The sequence below is a fragment of the Clarias gariepinus genome, chromosome 19 (genome assembly GCF_024256425.1).
Source record: "Clarias gariepinus isolate MV-2021 ecotype Netherlands chromosome 19, CGAR_prim_01v2, whole genome shotgun sequence".
Classification (NCBI taxonomy): Eukaryota; Metazoa; Chordata; class Actinopteri; order Siluriformes; family Clariidae; genus Clarias; species Clarias gariepinus.
Window position 1 is genome coordinate 5,462,978 of NC_071118.1, and position 17,747 is coordinate 5,480,724.

At 38.1% G+C, this 17,747-nt stretch overlaps 1 protein-coding gene across 6 annotated transcripts in view; it reads right to left on the reverse strand.

Moving 5' to 3' along the window:
* Positions 1 to 17,747, reverse strand: part of gria1b (glutamate receptor, ionotropic, AMPA 1b) — an 87,449-nt gene that overhangs the window by 39,918 nt on the left and 29,784 nt on the right. For all 6 annotated transcript variants that reach the window (XR_008355817.1, XM_053478219.1, XM_053478218.1 and 3 more), the window contains exons 4-9: positions 12,774 to 12,958; positions 11,495 to 11,548; positions 6,012 to 6,170; positions 4,414 to 4,581; positions 1,700 to 1,804; positions 1,202 to 1,312 (exon numbers count right to left, since the gene is read on the reverse strand). Coding sequence is in view for 5 of the 6 variants with exons in the window: in XM_053478219.1 (XP_053334194.1) it covers positions 1,202 to 1,312; positions 1,700 to 1,804; positions 4,414 to 4,581; positions 6,012 to 6,170; positions 11,495 to 11,548; positions 12,774 to 12,958 (782 nt within the window). In the remaining variant the exon portion in view is untranslated. The remainder of the gene's footprint in view (positions 1 to 1,201; positions 1,313 to 1,699; positions 1,805 to 4,413; positions 4,582 to 6,011; positions 6,171 to 11,494; positions 11,549 to 12,773; positions 12,959 to 17,747) is intronic.

Below are 17,747 nucleotides of genomic sequence, written 5' to 3' on the forward strand. Positions count from 1 at the left end.
TTTATGAATATTGTATATGAATATATATTCCATTATATCGTAAGGGGGAATTCGCTTTGATATACAAGTGCTTTGATGTACGAGCATGCCCTAATAAATAATATGCTCATAAAACTTTCTTGTGAGCAAATTGAAAACTTAGACATCCCTTAAATTATGTATGAGGCTTGTATGTAAATGAGTTAATCTGATATAGTTTACTGATATAGTTTAATATACTTTTTTTTTTTATCAGGAACTGTGTTATTCTATACATTCATATTCATCTGTCTTCTACAGTGTCATATACTTAATAGTAAATGCTACTTACTATTATGCTATAATATTAAACATGACCAAAAAACAAACAAACAAATTATAAGATGTAACTGAAGGCTGATACTCTTGCATGATTATGTGAAAGCTTTGGAGAAGTTTGTTTAAAAAGCCAAACCGTGCCACAGACATACATTTTCTGTATATAGGGAATTGCTGTATATTACATTTTCTCCATTTTGATGTTTGATATACAGTAAAGGATATCTGATCTTCTTGACCTGTATCTACATGATTTTAAGCTTTGTGCTTCTGCCACATGACTGACTAGTGACTTGGTAATTGCATGAATAAAAAGTTGTGTAGGTCTTCCCAATAATGTGCATCAAGTCTACTAATATTATTCAAAGTAAACTGCGAAAAAGCCAGGACGCGAGAGAGACCAGGCTATTGTTGTCTTCAATAATGATTCCAATGTGTAATGCTTTTGGCAAATATGCCAATAAAGCATGCTTCCTTTTGCCTCTCTTTCATACACACACACAAGCTCCAGCCAGGCAATCTCTGCTCCTAACAAACATTATCAACTAATAAGCCCCTCAGAGGAGAGCCATACCCTACAAACAGAGTGAAATCAGTGCAGTAAGTTGGGAAGTGCTGAGGGATTTGCTTCACTGATGAGACACAGTCACAATGAAAGGCTCTGACACAAGCATCAAAGCGAAGTAAATAAAAGGAAACAGGACAGACCTCATTGTCCTCGACTGAAATAAAACCTAGACCTGTCATAGGAAATATGAAGCAGCAAGCATGAGACATGTTAATAGCAAGGAACATGACCTGTGATTTGACGGAAAGATGAAACGTTAGATGCCGTCTATATTAAGCCCTCAAATGGTACATTCTGTTGAAATCAGAAATAATGAACCTGACAAGAGGCACTTACTAGAATGGTGGTGACTATGTATGTCCTATTGTGAATGCCGTACGTCTCGTTGAGCACGTGGGCGTACGTCTCCAGGCTCACGTACTTCTCGTTTTCGTTCCAGTAGCCCACCTGCAGACAGAGGAAAGGAACTTTGGTGCTGCTATTTTTAGGATGATAAATATTCATTTTAGAGGCTTAAGAAGAAGAGAGGAAAGCTCTCTCCGAAAAAACACACGCACACCCTTTTCACCCCTCCAGCGACTAACACTTCAGTCTCGCTGTGTTTCTGAGATAAGGTGAAGGCTCTAGCTACAGCTAATCACTTGCACTGGAAAGTGAAACTTTAAAACGACAGCTGAAGGAAGTACATAGATACTACAAAAAAACGATCGCAATTGTGAGTCTGGGGTGAGGCAAAATACAAAATCCCAAAAATACTTATCATGCGTAGGATGAAAGGGTTACTGACAAGAGGATAAGAGAAATCATAAAAGAGGTGTTAGTCATATAGCCCACCTTCTTGGGTCCACTCTGGACAAGTTCCATTACATTGACGGTAAAGTTTGTCCGATGTCCTTTCTCGTTAAACTGGACGTGGCCGGTGAGACCTTCAAACTGGACCTAGAGAACAAAACGTTGTACACAATTAGTGTAAAGGTTTATAATCCATGGATTTCAGATTTCACACTGCTGAAATAAATGGAATTGGGTTGAGAGATGTCCAACACTTTAAAAAGCATGAAAACCGCTGAACGATTGACTTAACTGAAAAAAAATATGGTCGGAAAAAAAATCTCAAATACAAAGTGAACGCACTGGATCAGGACTGAACAGAAACTACTTATTAGTGAGACTAATAACAAAAAAAGGCTTCAGTTTGTTTGAGATTGGACTTTGGCACAATGGAGAAAGGCCTGATGAGTTCAGCATGTCCCCATACCAGAGACATGGGTGCGTCAGGGTAAGAAGGGACGAATCAGCTGACGATCTGAATGTACTGAATGACCAGGTTATCACATCTATGGAGTTTTTTTTCCTCGATATCACGGCCATATTCCAGGGCTCAAATTGTAAAAGAGTGGTTCTGGGAATACGAGGAATAATTTTAATACGTAAACTGGCGACTACATTGTGCGTCGTAATCAAAGACAGTCGAGGCCGTCGAATAAAATATTATTGATGGACACTGTGCAATTTGTAAGGGGCATGCAGTGCCATCTGGGTTTATTTCTTATTTGTTTATAATAACATACAGAAAGGAATATATTGTTTTGAACCCTTACGAAATATGATTTTTACCATTTGTTTTTTCTTCAATTGCATATAAAGGTGGGAGAGAATTAAAAATCTGTCTGTATAACTATGAAAAAAAAATAGACAAAGATACATCATTAACGTTACTCTATGTGATAAAAATAAATAAATACAGTATATAGGTTACACATAATTTGAAATATTTTTCCTTTGTAATTTGTACATTTTCTGCTGAATTTAAAAAACAAATATTGTTTTTTTGCTCTCTGAGGGTGTACCTGGTGCCAAAACAGCTCACAGAAGAGCATAAAAAAAGCGTTTAGATATCTGCAAACAAAATTTGGGCTGATACTTTAAGGAAGGCGAAGTTTCTTAAAATTAATCATTACTGGTAACGAGATGTGGATTCATCACCACGATCCTGAGAGTGAACGTCAGAGTATGGAGGTGAAACATCCTTAATCACCGTGCACAAAAAAGTTAAAAAGTCAACCATCAGCTAAAACATTCATCATTAAAAATTTTCTGGGATTCTTAGGGGCCAGTATTGGAACATTATCCGGAAAAAGGCTCAGCAATCAATAGTGCTCGTTACAGTGAGACGCTTATTGAACAGCTGAAGCCTAAACTTCAGATTAAACGAAGAGGACTGATATCCAAGGGTGTTGGGTTCTTGCATCACGACGCATGTTTACTCACTTCTGTTTACACTGTCAGCACTCTGCGAAAACTTAGTTTTAAGGTGTTAAACAAATTTACATCCTCTCTATAGTCCTGATCTCGTACATCATACTATCACCTATTTGATCCTGTGAAAGCAGCCCTACGAGGATGAAGATACACTTCTGATGAAGAAGTAAACACAGCGGTGCATTCGTGGCTCAAAAATTTTTTGATGAGGGAAAACTAAGACTCCGTCCACACGAAGCCGGTGCGTTTCCTATCCGATCATTTTTTTGCGTAAACACGGCGTCGTCTCAAGAAATATCTGCGTACACACGAAACCACTGAAAACGGTGTAGTATATATGCCAGACCAGTATGGGGCGCTGTAATTCTGCCATAGAGATACACTATACACGGAGAAGAAGACTTTGAGCATGCGCGTAACCTTGCGCGCTGTATACGAACCAAGATGGTGTTGTCCATTATCGCTTGTTGCTCATAACAGTTGCATAGAAGCAATAGATTTTGCTGTAATAAAGCTAGTAGGCTTTGTAGCAACACGAACACAATCATGTAGTCCGTTGCTATCATGTAATCATGTTGTTGCTGTTACGTGTGACGCAACCGACACGTGATGTGATGACATCATCGTTTCACAAAATATACGGATTGGCCGTACACACGAAGACGCAAGGGTGTCGTTTTCACTTTGGGACCTGGTTTAAAAAAATAGCGGTTTCAGTCTCCTAAAACACCGGATCCGTGTGGACGAAACGGCTATACGATAAAAAATTTATACGTATACAGCGAAACGCGTCTCCGGTGGACAGGCCCTAAATCGTGTTGAAAAATGAACAACGCATTTTAAAAAAGCAAGGAAATTATGTCAAAACATGATGTATTTGTCTTTTCTGTAAGTTTATTAAACTAGATTCTAGAGCCAGATGCGGAAAATTTTTGACTCACCCCCGTATTTATTTACATATTACATTACACACGCTGCTGTAATCTCACCATCTGCACCAATTCACTGTTTACTTTAAGAATGCGAAGCACTGGAATCAATGACATTGTACTGTGATAATAGCATGGAGTTATACAGTACTGTATTCCTTCGCATCCCTTATTTCAGCTTAAGCCTCCAATCTGTATGCCTCACGAATTTCAACTCACGCTTCATCAGATTGTCCAAGAACCAATTAAATTGGGTTGTGATTGAATCAATGAAGAGTGTGTGTGTGTGTGTGTGTGTGTGTGTGTGTGTGTGTGTGTGTGTGTGTGCGTGCGTGCGTGCGTGTGTGTGTGTGTAACCTGTTGGAGGGCTCTCTGGATGTCAATGCCTTGGCCCCACGGTGCTGGAGGGTTGGCCAGACATTCGCCTGCGTTTCCCCGTCGGGAAATGTCGATACGCTGCTTCCTGAGGTTTTGGAACGCAGTGGCCATGACGCTCACACCATCATACGTCAGCGCTCCTGTGTACTGTTTAGATACAGAGAGTCCAGTGAGAAGAGAAGTGACAAGATGAGCCCGAGCTGCTTGAAATGAAATCCTGTCATGTGCTACTGAGAGATATTTTAAACAGTTGTTTTGTAGCAGGGAAAAAGGCAGAGATTTAGGAAGCAGTTGCAAATACATGATATTTCTTTATTTTTGGAATACCAGGGGAGGGAAGGATTAAATTTCTGAAATAAGATGCTGTATTTAAAAACTAAGCTGACTACGAGTCCAAAAAGAAGAAATAGTTTCACTAAAACTGCTGAATCATATCACCACTGTAGTACTCTGTACTATTTAAGCTAACAGTAGCACTCAGCTAGCTACCTAGGATTAGCTAGCCACTGGAGGATTTTAAAAGAAAACAAAACACACAAAACCTGTTTTATCTCCTTTCTTAGTCTGTTTTTGAATTAGACATGTTTAAATCAACTCTTCTTATCAAAAATTGTCAAATTTAGATGAGCTAAAGGTTCATTAATAAACAAAATATAATAATATACAAACTAAAACAGACACCAGGAATTCTCTGAGGAATACAGTACTGAACAACAGTTTTAGGCACCATATTATCTTTCATTATTTTCAAGTATAACTAATATACTGTAGATAAATAAATAACAGTAGAGAAGAATACATTGGTTCCTCAGCATACAAATCTCTTTTAATTTCTGTATTGCAAAACGCATTTTCCCATAGGAATATAGCAATATTACCAATTTCCAACACTATCATTTTAATAATATTTTTCATAATCATATTTTTGCATCTATAAACTAAATTAAGATTTCTACTGACACAAACAAGTTTTATACAACGGCCACCAGACATAACAGTGTTCGGTTCGGTCGCTTGTATGCCGAAAATGCTTTTTATTTTAGTTCTTAAGGTGAAAATTCTTTAGGCGGGACATTTGTATGCCAAGGTACCACTGTAGTACTCTACAAAAGTTTTGGGTACATACAAAAAAAAAAAAATGCCATAAGCAAAGATGCCTTTGAAAATAATTCTTTGTGTTATAAAGCACAAAAAATATGCAGTAAATTAAATACAGACAATCAATATTTGGTGTGAAAACTGTTTGCTTGAATCAGTAGAGTTAGATATATTATAGATCTGAGAAGTTTTTATAAGTTAAGCAGCTAGGAGGTTTTACTGAGCGTGCTGGAGAATATGCCTCTCTACATTAGAATTTTAGTTTCTTTCTGAAAACAGGTATGTCATAATATATGTTGCTTTCTATACAAGCATAAAAGTATTCTTTTGTAATGATATTTATTTATTATTTTGAATTTTTGGAAATACTGAATGGACTTGTACACAATATTTGTACAAACTCAGCACTCTAAGTTCCTAATCAATATCTGTTAGTGCTTGCTACAAACCCTCTTGTCGCTAATAATAATGTTCTTCACCTTGAGTCTTCTCTTAGGGCTCTTCAGGTCTTTGCTGTCAAACTCCAGCCAGTCGTCTATGGTCCTGCTAACCATGGGGTTTGTGTAGTTCATTAGCTGGAAGCCTGTGATGTTGGAGCCACCTTTCCTGAACTCTGTCAAATTCAGATCCAGAAAGCCCTAGGAGCAAATTTGATCAAAGCCTTGGCATGAGAAATCACAGCAATCCGACTTTCAGCCGCAAAAAGCAGGCATGTACTCTACTCTGCACATTTTAAACTCTATTTAAAGCAGCTTTTTTTCAGACTGCAAGCTGCAGGAAGGTGGCCTTTTGCTAAGTAATTTATAATGTTTTACTTCAGCCAAATATATAAAAGAAAAATGGTAAAAGTTAAAAGTTGTGGACATTATAAAATTTCAATAAAAAATAAGTAAATGTAAATTAATCACAATTAACAGCCATTTTGCACCAACTTAATAAGTAATGTAATTTTAAAACACTAAGCGGCAGTGAGCAAGCTTAATAGAAGCTTTATTAGTGTGAATAAAAAAATCATAACCAGAGTCCATCATGGGTAGGCAATTTTAATAACTCGGAATTCATAATTTGAAACATGAAACAGGGGTCAAAACCGGAAAATTGTAAAAAAATAAAATAAAAAAAAAGCTAGGGAGCAATTTTAGATACTAGAGGACCTGGACCTAATTGTAATAATATGGAATATTACATGAGACGAAATGCTGTCGTGATGAATATCAGCACGGTTGTGGTGCAGCCATATGCACGAGGGCCCTTCGTACAGACCTAGTGTTACCCATGCTGGCAAGTAAGTGTAATTAAGTACAGCTAGTTCAAATACAAATACATTTGTCCTAAATAAACCGTGACTTTGAAACACACCACCTTTGGAATACATTCTTGCATGGAATGAGAGTTGTGGATTTAGGCCCTGATGTACTTACTGTACATTGTTATTGCATTCCAAGTGACAAACTTTATGATAAATGTGCAGAGCAGGGACATTTACAGTATAATGATCAAGAGCTATTGCAACGTATTTTCATTTTGATTCAAGACAAACTTGATAAAAATACAAATTATCCCCTTAAGAAGTACTGATCAAAAATCTGGTGTTTAACAACAAGTAAGGATGTGTCCGGTAAGGATGTGTTTTGTGTAAGTTTTAAAATTAAGCCAGCAGCGTGTTTTAATAAGAACAGCGGATTTAGACAGAATGAAATCCTTTCTATTACTGAAGCAGATGTAGACTAATCCTACTTAGGACTTCATTAGAAGGTACGTTGGTCTTTAGAGATAAATTTCTTCAGAAAAAAATACTACAGAGTCTGCAGTGATTGTGGCAAACACACACACACACACACACACACACACACACACACAACGTGCATCTCCTAACTCTGAGCTCACATAATAGATTTTTGTTATGCCCTACTATTCATCTTCCTTAGTGTTGAAAGAAGAAAGCTTGAGGTAGAAGGAGTCCCAGAGAAAATAGACGTTATAAAATATAATAGTTAATCAATACGGCTCTGCACTACTGAATGACATAATGCTATGCAGGGGTAGAGTTCACACATCAGCGATATCTTTTTTTTTTTTTTGTAATGATGGTAATTTCCATACTGATCGAGTGTGTCGATCACATTTTAGCCTACATGTGATAACAGCTCAGTGTGTGTGTGTATGTGTGTGGGTTTCCTTAGGTGACTAGCTCAGAGTCAGATGGATCCCATGGGTCTCTCTCACTCTCTCACAAAGTGTTGCATTCTTGCAGCCTTTATTATCATCATTATTTTTAGGCTGCTACCTTTTTTTTGTTTCATTATTTCCGAGTGCAATTATGTGCTTTTGTGTGAAATTACAGTTTCTTTGCTCCTCTCACAATGCCCAATTATGAATTTCACAATGCTTCTTGTGAATTCACAGGTTGGTGTGGCCGCATGACTGTTTGTCCGAATTTTTCTGTTAGGACTGCTTTTATTACAATGGATGTTCGAGTCAAACCGAGACTTCTGATTGCACACAACAAGAGAATGCAATTATCTGGGTTAAAAAAAAAAAAAACTACCATAATTTCTCCCATCGTTTCATTAGTGCTTGGATACCATCAAGGTAGAACGTTTTCTCAAAGCTATGATTGGATTATCTGATTGTGAAACGCTGGCCTCCAATGATGATTAAAACTGTATGGGGGATGTGGCAATAACTCCCAGACAAATTCCTGTAATGTGCAAGTGGCATTGCTAAATGATTGTGGCATCTCTTCCACAAGTTGGTGTAAAGATTTTTAACCTTTAACTGATCCATACAGACACATTCTGGTAACATTTTTTTTTTATTCATTTATTTATTCTTAAATAAGTTCATATATTAAAGACCAAGACTTATTCTATGGCCACAAAGCTTTTATCTTATCTAGGTGGGGAACATCCTGGATGGGGTGCCAATCTATTGCAGGGCACAAGCACACACACACACATGCTGGGCATTTTGGAAATGCCAATTAGCCTAAACTGTCTTTGGACATATGGAGGAAACCCATGGGCACAGACTCTACACAGACTGACAGACAGACCTGAAGGTGGGAATCAAACCCTAAAAACTGGAGGTACAAGGCCATGGTGCTAAAAACGATGCCACCATGCAGCCAACATGAATAAACTAAGACTATAAAATAAAATGCTTTTTGGGGACTTTGCTGGGATTTGGAAAATAAATATGATGCAGACATACTGTAAATAAGGTGAATTTTTGTTTCAAATTGTGCAGGACTTGCAGCATTACACAGAACTACAGTAGAAGCAGCAGCAAAGATTTATTATTTATATATACTTTTTTAATATAAAAATATATATTATTTATTTATACTTACTGTATGCAAAACCTCTACTTTTAACATGGCAGTCAGAGAAAAAAGTGCTGAATGCTGTCTGAAGACTGAAGGATTTGCCAGGATGGACATTTTCAAAGTAGGTCGTTCCTCTCTAGTACGTACAGCGAAACTGCCACTAGCAGAAAGCGAGTTGATAGGCAAAGTATTTTCCGAGTGATAGCATAGCACCTGTGCTTTTTAGAATTCATGTGAGACCCCAGTGCCTTTCAACCCACTGTGCCAAAGTATTTGTCATCCTCCAACTACTTCTCATTGGATCTACATTTACACACTGCTGAACCTGTATTGCTGGCTTGGAGCATTGTGTTTTTCTTTTTTTCCCCCCACTAGTCCTTAAATCAAAAGATGGATAAACGTGTGTATTTTTTTAAAATCTAGGATAAAATGTAGATCACAGTCCACAGAAGACTTTAAGCATGGTGTAAAACATTTAAATGGTGCAAATGTTTTAAAGAAGGTCATACTTCTGTGAATGATAAACCCGGCAGAGGCGGCTCAGAGCCCACTGCAGGTTTTCCCCTGAACATTCATCAAGTGGAACACCTAATCCTTGAAAATCGACAGATACCTTGTCACCAGATTGCAGGAGAAGTGCATATGTCAGTGGGAACTGTATGCGCAATCATTCACGAACACGATTCGTACATGACAGAAACTGGGCTAATAGTCAGTGCCACATTCCTCGTACAGTCCTGACCTCGCTTCAAGCCATTTCAACATGTTTAAGCTATTAAAGGAGTTCCTGGGAGGCCAGTGTATCAGATGTAAAGGCAGGTAATCCAATAATGGCTCCGGTGTACTGAGAAAACTTTCTACCTTGATGGTATCCAAGCACTAGTGAAACACTGGGATGTGCATTAGTGTAGGGATTATGTAGAGAAATAAAGGGAGTTTTTACTCTTATAATTGCACAATCAAAAGTCCCGGTTTGATTTAAACAACCCTCGTGCAAACAAACACGTTTTGGATATTACAGAAATCATTGCTGCGCGGTATAAAATACCTGTGAACTAACCCCTGCTGTAAGAATGAAACAAAAATAAGCATGCTCATCAAATTCCGCTCAGATCAAATTAAATTCCCCTTCTTTAAATTTCAGGCATTTTTACACCTTGACTAACAAAAATAAATCTAAGACGTTTTAAGAGTTTTAAGGATCTGTGCATCCGGGCATCTTTTCTTTAAGCAATCTGTCACTGTTTGTTTACGTCTATTTCTTTTTAGCTCTGTCTCGGTCATGCTTCTTTCTCAAATATTATAATAAGTCCTAGTTACAGACTTTCAGAAATGCCTGGAAATGTTTCTTTAAAATGTACATATTAAAAAATATACATATTTTTCCCATTTTTTTAAAACACATTTATTTTAAGGAGAATTGTCTTGTTGTAGACATGTTGTCCCTCTTACCTAAGACAACACGCTCAATCTGCTTTCTTGGTTTACAACTTTGGATGGCTGTATTTAACGGCTGAATGAGATTCGCTGATGTAAGATATAAGCCATCTTGACTAAATTATTAATTCATGACAATTCCTGGTATACTATGGTCATGAGATTTATTAGAGACATACAGTAATATATGGCATCAATTCAACATATTAATTGATAGGCCACACCTTATTTAAATATAACCACCAGTGGCTGTGTAGAACCTTACTGTATAAATAATTCCAATGAGAGAAAGTGTCACTTTCAGATGAAGAAGAACAGAATTTCTATGACGCTTTTAAGCTGTGTGAAACTGACTAGAGCGTGCGTGATCAAAGTGAAAGAAATTAAAGACCGACCCAGGAGCACCGAGCTTCATATTCATGGGAATAGTTTAACATGTGGAAGGTATAAATTAGAAATCAACAACTATTCATGCAAATTTATGAAAGTCATGTTTTGTGGTGCTTCTGAATGTATAATAGATCATTAGCACACTATTCATAGCTGGTTGAATCAAATATATTGCATTAAAACCTAGCAGGCAGGAGGGAACATAAAATAATAATAATAATAATAATAATAATAATAATGTTCTTCGCTGTGACTTGCGTTTCTGTATAGACTATTTGGCTAATGATATAGAAACATGGCCTGCTGTGAAACCTGCATCCGCCGACTCGCTATGTCACACACGGTGCTTCATCAGACGTGCGAGCGAAGCGAGTGAACACAATGTCTATTTGAATGTGACGCCTTATCGAGCACTATTCAGATTAAAAAAAAGAGCTTGCATAAAGCAAAACTGCATTAGAGGAAAAGAAAATCAGATGCGACAAGCTTTAAAACAAATCACAATCTATCACCACTCCTCCTACCCCTCACACTTACACCGATACTCCCACAGCTGCAGATGAAAAGACATCTGACATTGATGCTTTCCACGCAGAGGTAGGGATGATAAGTCTCTAACTTAGCAGGCAGTCAGCAATCTGTCTGCATTGTGTTCTGCATTTAAAAGAACATGCGCTTTGACCAGATGAAGAAAAAAAGAAAGAAATGGCCGTGACGCGCTGCAATCGATTTTCCGATGTACTTAAGACAAGGCTTTTACATTTCAACAGCAGACGCCGGTTGTGTTAGATAACGCGTCTTACTCACCAGGTTTGCCAGGATAAAGTGATAATTCTTCAGGTTCTTCTTTTGAGCTGCAATCTGAAAAGCAAGACATAAAACGGTCCATTAGACATGTTCGTGCGCATATACCAACATTCTGTTGTTTATAGCCGAAATCTCTGCAGGCTCCCTGGACAGAAACTAATTAGTCCCATTTTTTTAGCAGTTAATTGCACATCTCCCGTCCCTCCCTGGGTGGGTGCAAAATTGTGTGATTTGACATCTGTCACCATGGGAACCCCAATTATGGGCCTTAATGACTACTTGCGCACCAGGACTTCACACACCTGTGAGCTATTGTAAGCCTCTGGCATCTCTACGCCTTAAGCGAATGAAAGCCCTGGTCTCCAAACGTCAAGATGTCTGCCGAAAGTGAAAAGAGAATGAAAAGATTGTGGTTTGACTGCTTTACGTTTTCATCCTTCTAAATCTCGGGGGATTTTCAAAAGACTGTGTACTGAATAGGAAGTTTAGGAAGTAGTGGGGAACCTGGCAACTGGGTTCCTATTACCGGCTTTCAATGTACTCACAAAAAAAAAAATCTTTTTAAGCATTGCATGGTCAATCACAATGAATTACCAGAGCAAGTTGTACTTTCTGTACTAGCCACCAGAGGCACCAGTGACCTCTGTTACTTCTTTCCATGGCTTATTTTTCCATTCTCATTCAATGACGCTGAGGGGGTTGAGGCTCTGGGTTACTGATTGGTGGATTGGGGGCTCAAGCCCTGCCATCACCAGGTTGCCACCATTAGGTCCTTGGGCAAGACCCCCAACCCTACGCCCCATAAATCCCAACCATTGCATACCGCCCCAGGTCTGGTTAAAAAATAGGAGGGTTGTGACACGAAGGGCATCCGGGGTAAAACCCAAACCAGAGCTCGCAGATCAAATCATTTAATGTGGTGACTCCTAGGATAAAAGGGACAAAGCTAAAAAAATTATAATTTAATGTTGGATATTACAAAAGACAATGCAACCAACAATATACATTTTTCTTCTATTTTTGTGCCTTCTACATGAGTGGGATAGTTTTTGCTAATCAAGAGACTACGCCTTAAACCTTTAATCTATTAAAAAATTAAGTTTTAAATAGAATTCCCCAAAACACTTAAATATCACATCCAAACACGGAACAGCAGAGCATTCACAACTTCAGTAATTCATTTTACAGGGCCAGATGCAAATTAAGGTCAGCCACATCTTGTTTTTTTTTTTGTTTTTTGTTTTACGATTGTTCAACAAGACATAAAATGACAATTCACCAGGTTGAGAATGCTGTTAAGTCTCTCCAGCTCGCAGTCCAGAATAATCTTGTGCTCTTTTTTGCTGTCCAGTTCCTGGATGGAGTTAATGAAGGCTGCCTCTGTAAGAGTATCAAAGTTGATGGATGTCACCTGCCAGCTCTTTTCTGCAGCTGTGTCCAGGATCTTCTGTAGCACAGTCAGTCCTAAAGGGAAAAAAGGACCATTTTAAAAAAACAGGGAAGGAGCATTCAAACTGTTCTGGCATCAATTAGTGTTGCACATCAAAAAAAAAAAAAAAGTTTATTTTTATCATTCTTATTTCAACTTTGTGCAAATATGTCCCCTAGCTTGAATATTCCAAATATGTGACTTCATGGTTTTCTGAATTGAATCTTATGTCATATTGGTGTCGCTATTTGCTTTGGGGCCACGGTACTTAAATTTTTAGTATTTTTGGTTTCTCATCTCCCAGGTAGGAAGCTGGGGTCAGAGCACAGGGTGAGCTACAGAATGATACAATGCCCTTGGAGCAGGTAAAGTTCAGGGCATTGCTCAAGGCTCAACTGGCTTGAACCCCCGACTAACCTAGAGCCATTACCGTTTGAGCCTCCACAGCCTAAGGACAGTTTTCTTTATATTATCCAGAGTTCAAATCCCAGTTGAAACGCCACGCCTGCATGTGTCTGAGAATCCTAGGTAGTAAGATTGCTCGTGTTCTCAGATGGCATGCATGCATGGTCACATCAATCACAGCAAAACTAGCCAATTATGGGTGTCTGAGAGTTCACGCAGGTACAGAATTGAATCATGCTCTCCTTTGAGAGAGCTGATAGGAGAGGAGGAAACTGGCTACAAAAAACTTTTCACTCCGCAAAAAGTCCACAGATGTAAGACGGTTGAGAAGGTTTTGGCCCAAGCTGCTTCTCTCTTTAGCAATCATAAATATATTCTTCAATGTCAAATCAGAGTTCGAACTGATATCAGATGATAGTATGCTTTCACATTCTTTAATAAGAGCTGGCTAGGTGGGGGCGGTAGCCCTCTCTTACCTGGCAATTACATCAACACTTTTACAGTTGTGGATGTATATGAGCTCAGGAATGAGGAAGAGGTCAGATCAGAGAGTATTCCTCCCAGTGTGTTCCGCAGCTCTGTGGCACAGCAGTTCAAAATGAACTGGGTGAAAATATGGACCTTTAATTCTTCCAGCAGGGTGAGGCAAAGTCACATAGTCTAATAAATATCCTCTCTGAAATTGCTCAAACTATTTTTCACAGTGAATCTCTTTAACTTGGGATCTGCTGTTCCAGCATCTTGACCTGACAAGCTCTAAATTTCACCAGAGCTTGAACTTGATTGGTAATTACAAAACGAAACGTAGTGTTTGGTGAACGACATGGAAGCTGCTTGACCTTGTTGCGCTAATTTCCTTGAGAAATACTTGACGTTAGACACCATGCTGTGATTTTGATTGGGACTTCATAGCTCTGCAGAGTCTGTCTCGCAGTGCGGCACAGGTGCTACAGGAAAAACGAAATCCTGCTTTAAATCAGCTATGTTTATCATCCAGCTGCTAAATGAACTATTTGTTCTTGATCTGTTCAGTTTAGGCAGCTGATGGCTTGCTCCATATGGGGGGAAAATGAGAGAATGAATTGACTGTTCCTTGCACACAAGTTATTTCCCAACCATGACAGCTTGTCTGCTGTGTAGCAGACACTCAGGTCTAATTAGGTTTATTAAAGCAGCCCTGAGAGTCTGGGTCTGAAGGAAATTGAGATGATGAACCCGCATGGAAATTTACTACCAGTGTTGCCAGGTCTGCGAGACGACAGCGGCGCAATGGTCAATAAAACCAACTCAATAGTAAAATCTGTCCGAAATTGCTTTTGAAGTCTACCATGATGACTGTTCTTATTCAAATGTATTGTGGTTACATAGAAGGGTTTTTTTTAACAAAGTTGTTAAACTGTTTTATATTACATATATCGTTGTTAGAGGTGTAACAAATTAAAAAAACTACAAAGTAGAAAATAAACTCCTATACATGGTGTATGCTATAAAATACATACTGTATGCTATGAAAGTAAACAACAAACAAACAAACTACAAAACGTCTCAAATGCATGATAACACGATAAACCCAGCCATACTGTACAAACCTGCTAAATCTTAATGCTGAACGCTAGCTAAATGTTAGTTTATAACAGCAGTTAGCAGACTGTGATGAGTTTTAATTCTCATTCGTCCATACAGATTCGTTAAATTTTAGATTTCTTAGAAATATACATCATTGAGAGTGACTGAAGTCAACTTAAGAACTAAGACAAATATATGATTATAGTGAAATGCAGTGAAAAATGTACTGAGCAAAAAAAAAAAAATAAAAAAAAAAAAAATTTTGTTTTTGAAATGCAGGTTGCAAAAGTCATAAGTCAGAGCTAAACTTAAAGTACTGTAACAGTAAAGTGAGTGTACTTTGTTATGTCCCAAAGAGCTAGCGGAAGGTTTACAACATTTGTGAAATCCCCTGTAAGATCTAATAGAAACCAATTGAGAACTCCAATGTTTTAATATATTGATAAATATTTATTCATTGTTTACATTTTCATTTAACATCTATATGTATTAAAAAAAAAAACCTTAACACCAGTTTATGCTCCCTAAAAACCAAGACCTGCTAATCTGCGATACAACATTCTACTATGGTAAACTATAGAAACCATGAACTCATAATATACCGTAGTATAACAGTGGTACATCAGACATTACCATGGTAGGCTTCATAGGACTTGGCACTTTATTGGGTACCATTGTAGTACTATGGTACAGTATGTACAGTACCAGCATACTGTGCTTTGTTGAATACCATGGTAGGGTCTGTGGCACTTCAGTGGGTACTGTGGTAGTACTATTACAGTATATGTTCCACCATACTTAGTAAATGCTATGAAACTTATTGTACCATATACCACACACTACTGTAAATATCAGCAGGTATTTATTATGGAATTTTTGTAAACACTGTACCATAATAATGTAGCTACGGTATGTTAGTACATACTAATAGTATGGTATAGTACAGGCAGTAACATATTATATACCTTTTGTAGCCACTGTGGTACCCAATAAGTACCACTGTATTCGCCAAAGTATAAAATATACTGTACAGCCATTCCTGCTTAGTAGAGACAGTAGCAAATAAATGTGGATTTTTGTTATTTTTTCATGCAGATCAAATTTTTTAATATTACTAGGATACCCCAGAAAATGTCAAAACAGTCCAACAACATTGCAAATTGTGAAGTTTGACAAAAATAAATACGAAGAGAGAAATCTAAAAAGGTGACAGCATCATCTTTCCAATAGCATTCAGTTTAGCGAGTTTGAATGGGAAAAAAATTTCATGCCTTTCCCTACACATTATGCCCATTTTCTGCTGAACACAGAAACTGTTACGTCTTTATGCATTCTCCTCATGTTCGAACACATCCTCTATCAAAATGGGATTCTTTTAAGCTGTAGGCAGTTTCTAGCTGCTCGCTCCAACTAAATTGGATAAGTTTCTTTTTTTTTTTGACTAATCATTTGATAACAGCACCAATGATTCTGCATTTCAACCAAAAATACCATCACACTTGAAAAAATGTATATAAAAAATATATATATATTTTGGGCGGTGCATTTTAATGATTACCAAATTGGTCAAAATGATAAATACAGAAAAAGAAAAAAAAAAACAGTTGGATTTTGATTTCTACCTGAGGCAGATTGCAGTGCACCTGGGAAGCCGACAGCTGATCGATAACATCCCGAGCTGTATCGTAGAGCAATATTTGTAAAAGCTGCCATCTGAACAGCCCAAAGACGAGGAATATAAATGAGCCAGCCAATCAGACACGGCTCCCCGATCACCGACCTCGCTGAATTATGATGGTATGCAAGTTCAGCTTTGGACATAAATCTATCCCATCTGGCACTCATGATCAAATGCTTCTGAGTATAATTCATAAACATGACATACACGGACTACTGGAGAGACTAAGAGAATCAATTGATAGTCAAATTTATGCAACGAGATAATTCTGCATTTATCATGGACTTAGACGGCGCTTCCTGTTATGGAAATGAATAGTGGCACTAGTAGTAGATAATTACAGCTGTCGTCTTCTGCTGCCTGCAAATCGAGTCTGAGTCTTATATAATCTAAGTAAAAGAAGCTGCATGAGTTGAAGTTCAACAAACATGAAGCTGATCTGAGCGCTCATAAGATTCTTAGCTAACGGGAAAAATAATAATAATTATACAGAATATATATAGTTGTGTCCAATCCGATTCCCACCCATCATTAGTGCACTCCCCCATCAAAGCTACTACTACCAGTCAGGTACAGTAGGGCCGAACCACATGTGACCAGACAACCACATCTTCTCAAACTGCTCACTCGCAACATTGTGAACAGCGTAACAGGGGGCTGGTGTCGCCAAAAACAAGCCCAAAACATCACCCCTCCACCGCGGTGCTTTTTATGGGGTAAGAGGTGTTTATGCTGAAATGCAGTTTGGCTTTTGCAAAATATCCCGCAGGGCATTAGGGCCGAACAACTCCACTTTAGTCTGATCTTCCACTTCATGTCCCAGAGACCTTGTTCAGATGCAATTTTGATAACCTTAGTCGTGCTTCCATGTTCTTTTTAGAAAGACAAGGTTTCTCCAGGCCACCATTCCATACAAACATTTAACATGCTCAGTATGGCCTATAGGGTATGAGATGTAGCTCTTTATCTGTTTGTTAGTTGTTGTTTTTTTGCATTTTTTTTTTCCATTGCATGGTCTGACCTTGCGGTTAATGTGCTGGGACGTCCACTCTTGGGATGATTGTCAACTGTCTTGAATGTCAACTTTTCGCTTGTGAACAATCTTCCTCATTGTAGAACGCTAAACGCCAAACTGTCTGGATATGGTTTTATAACCCTTTCAAGATTAATGTGCA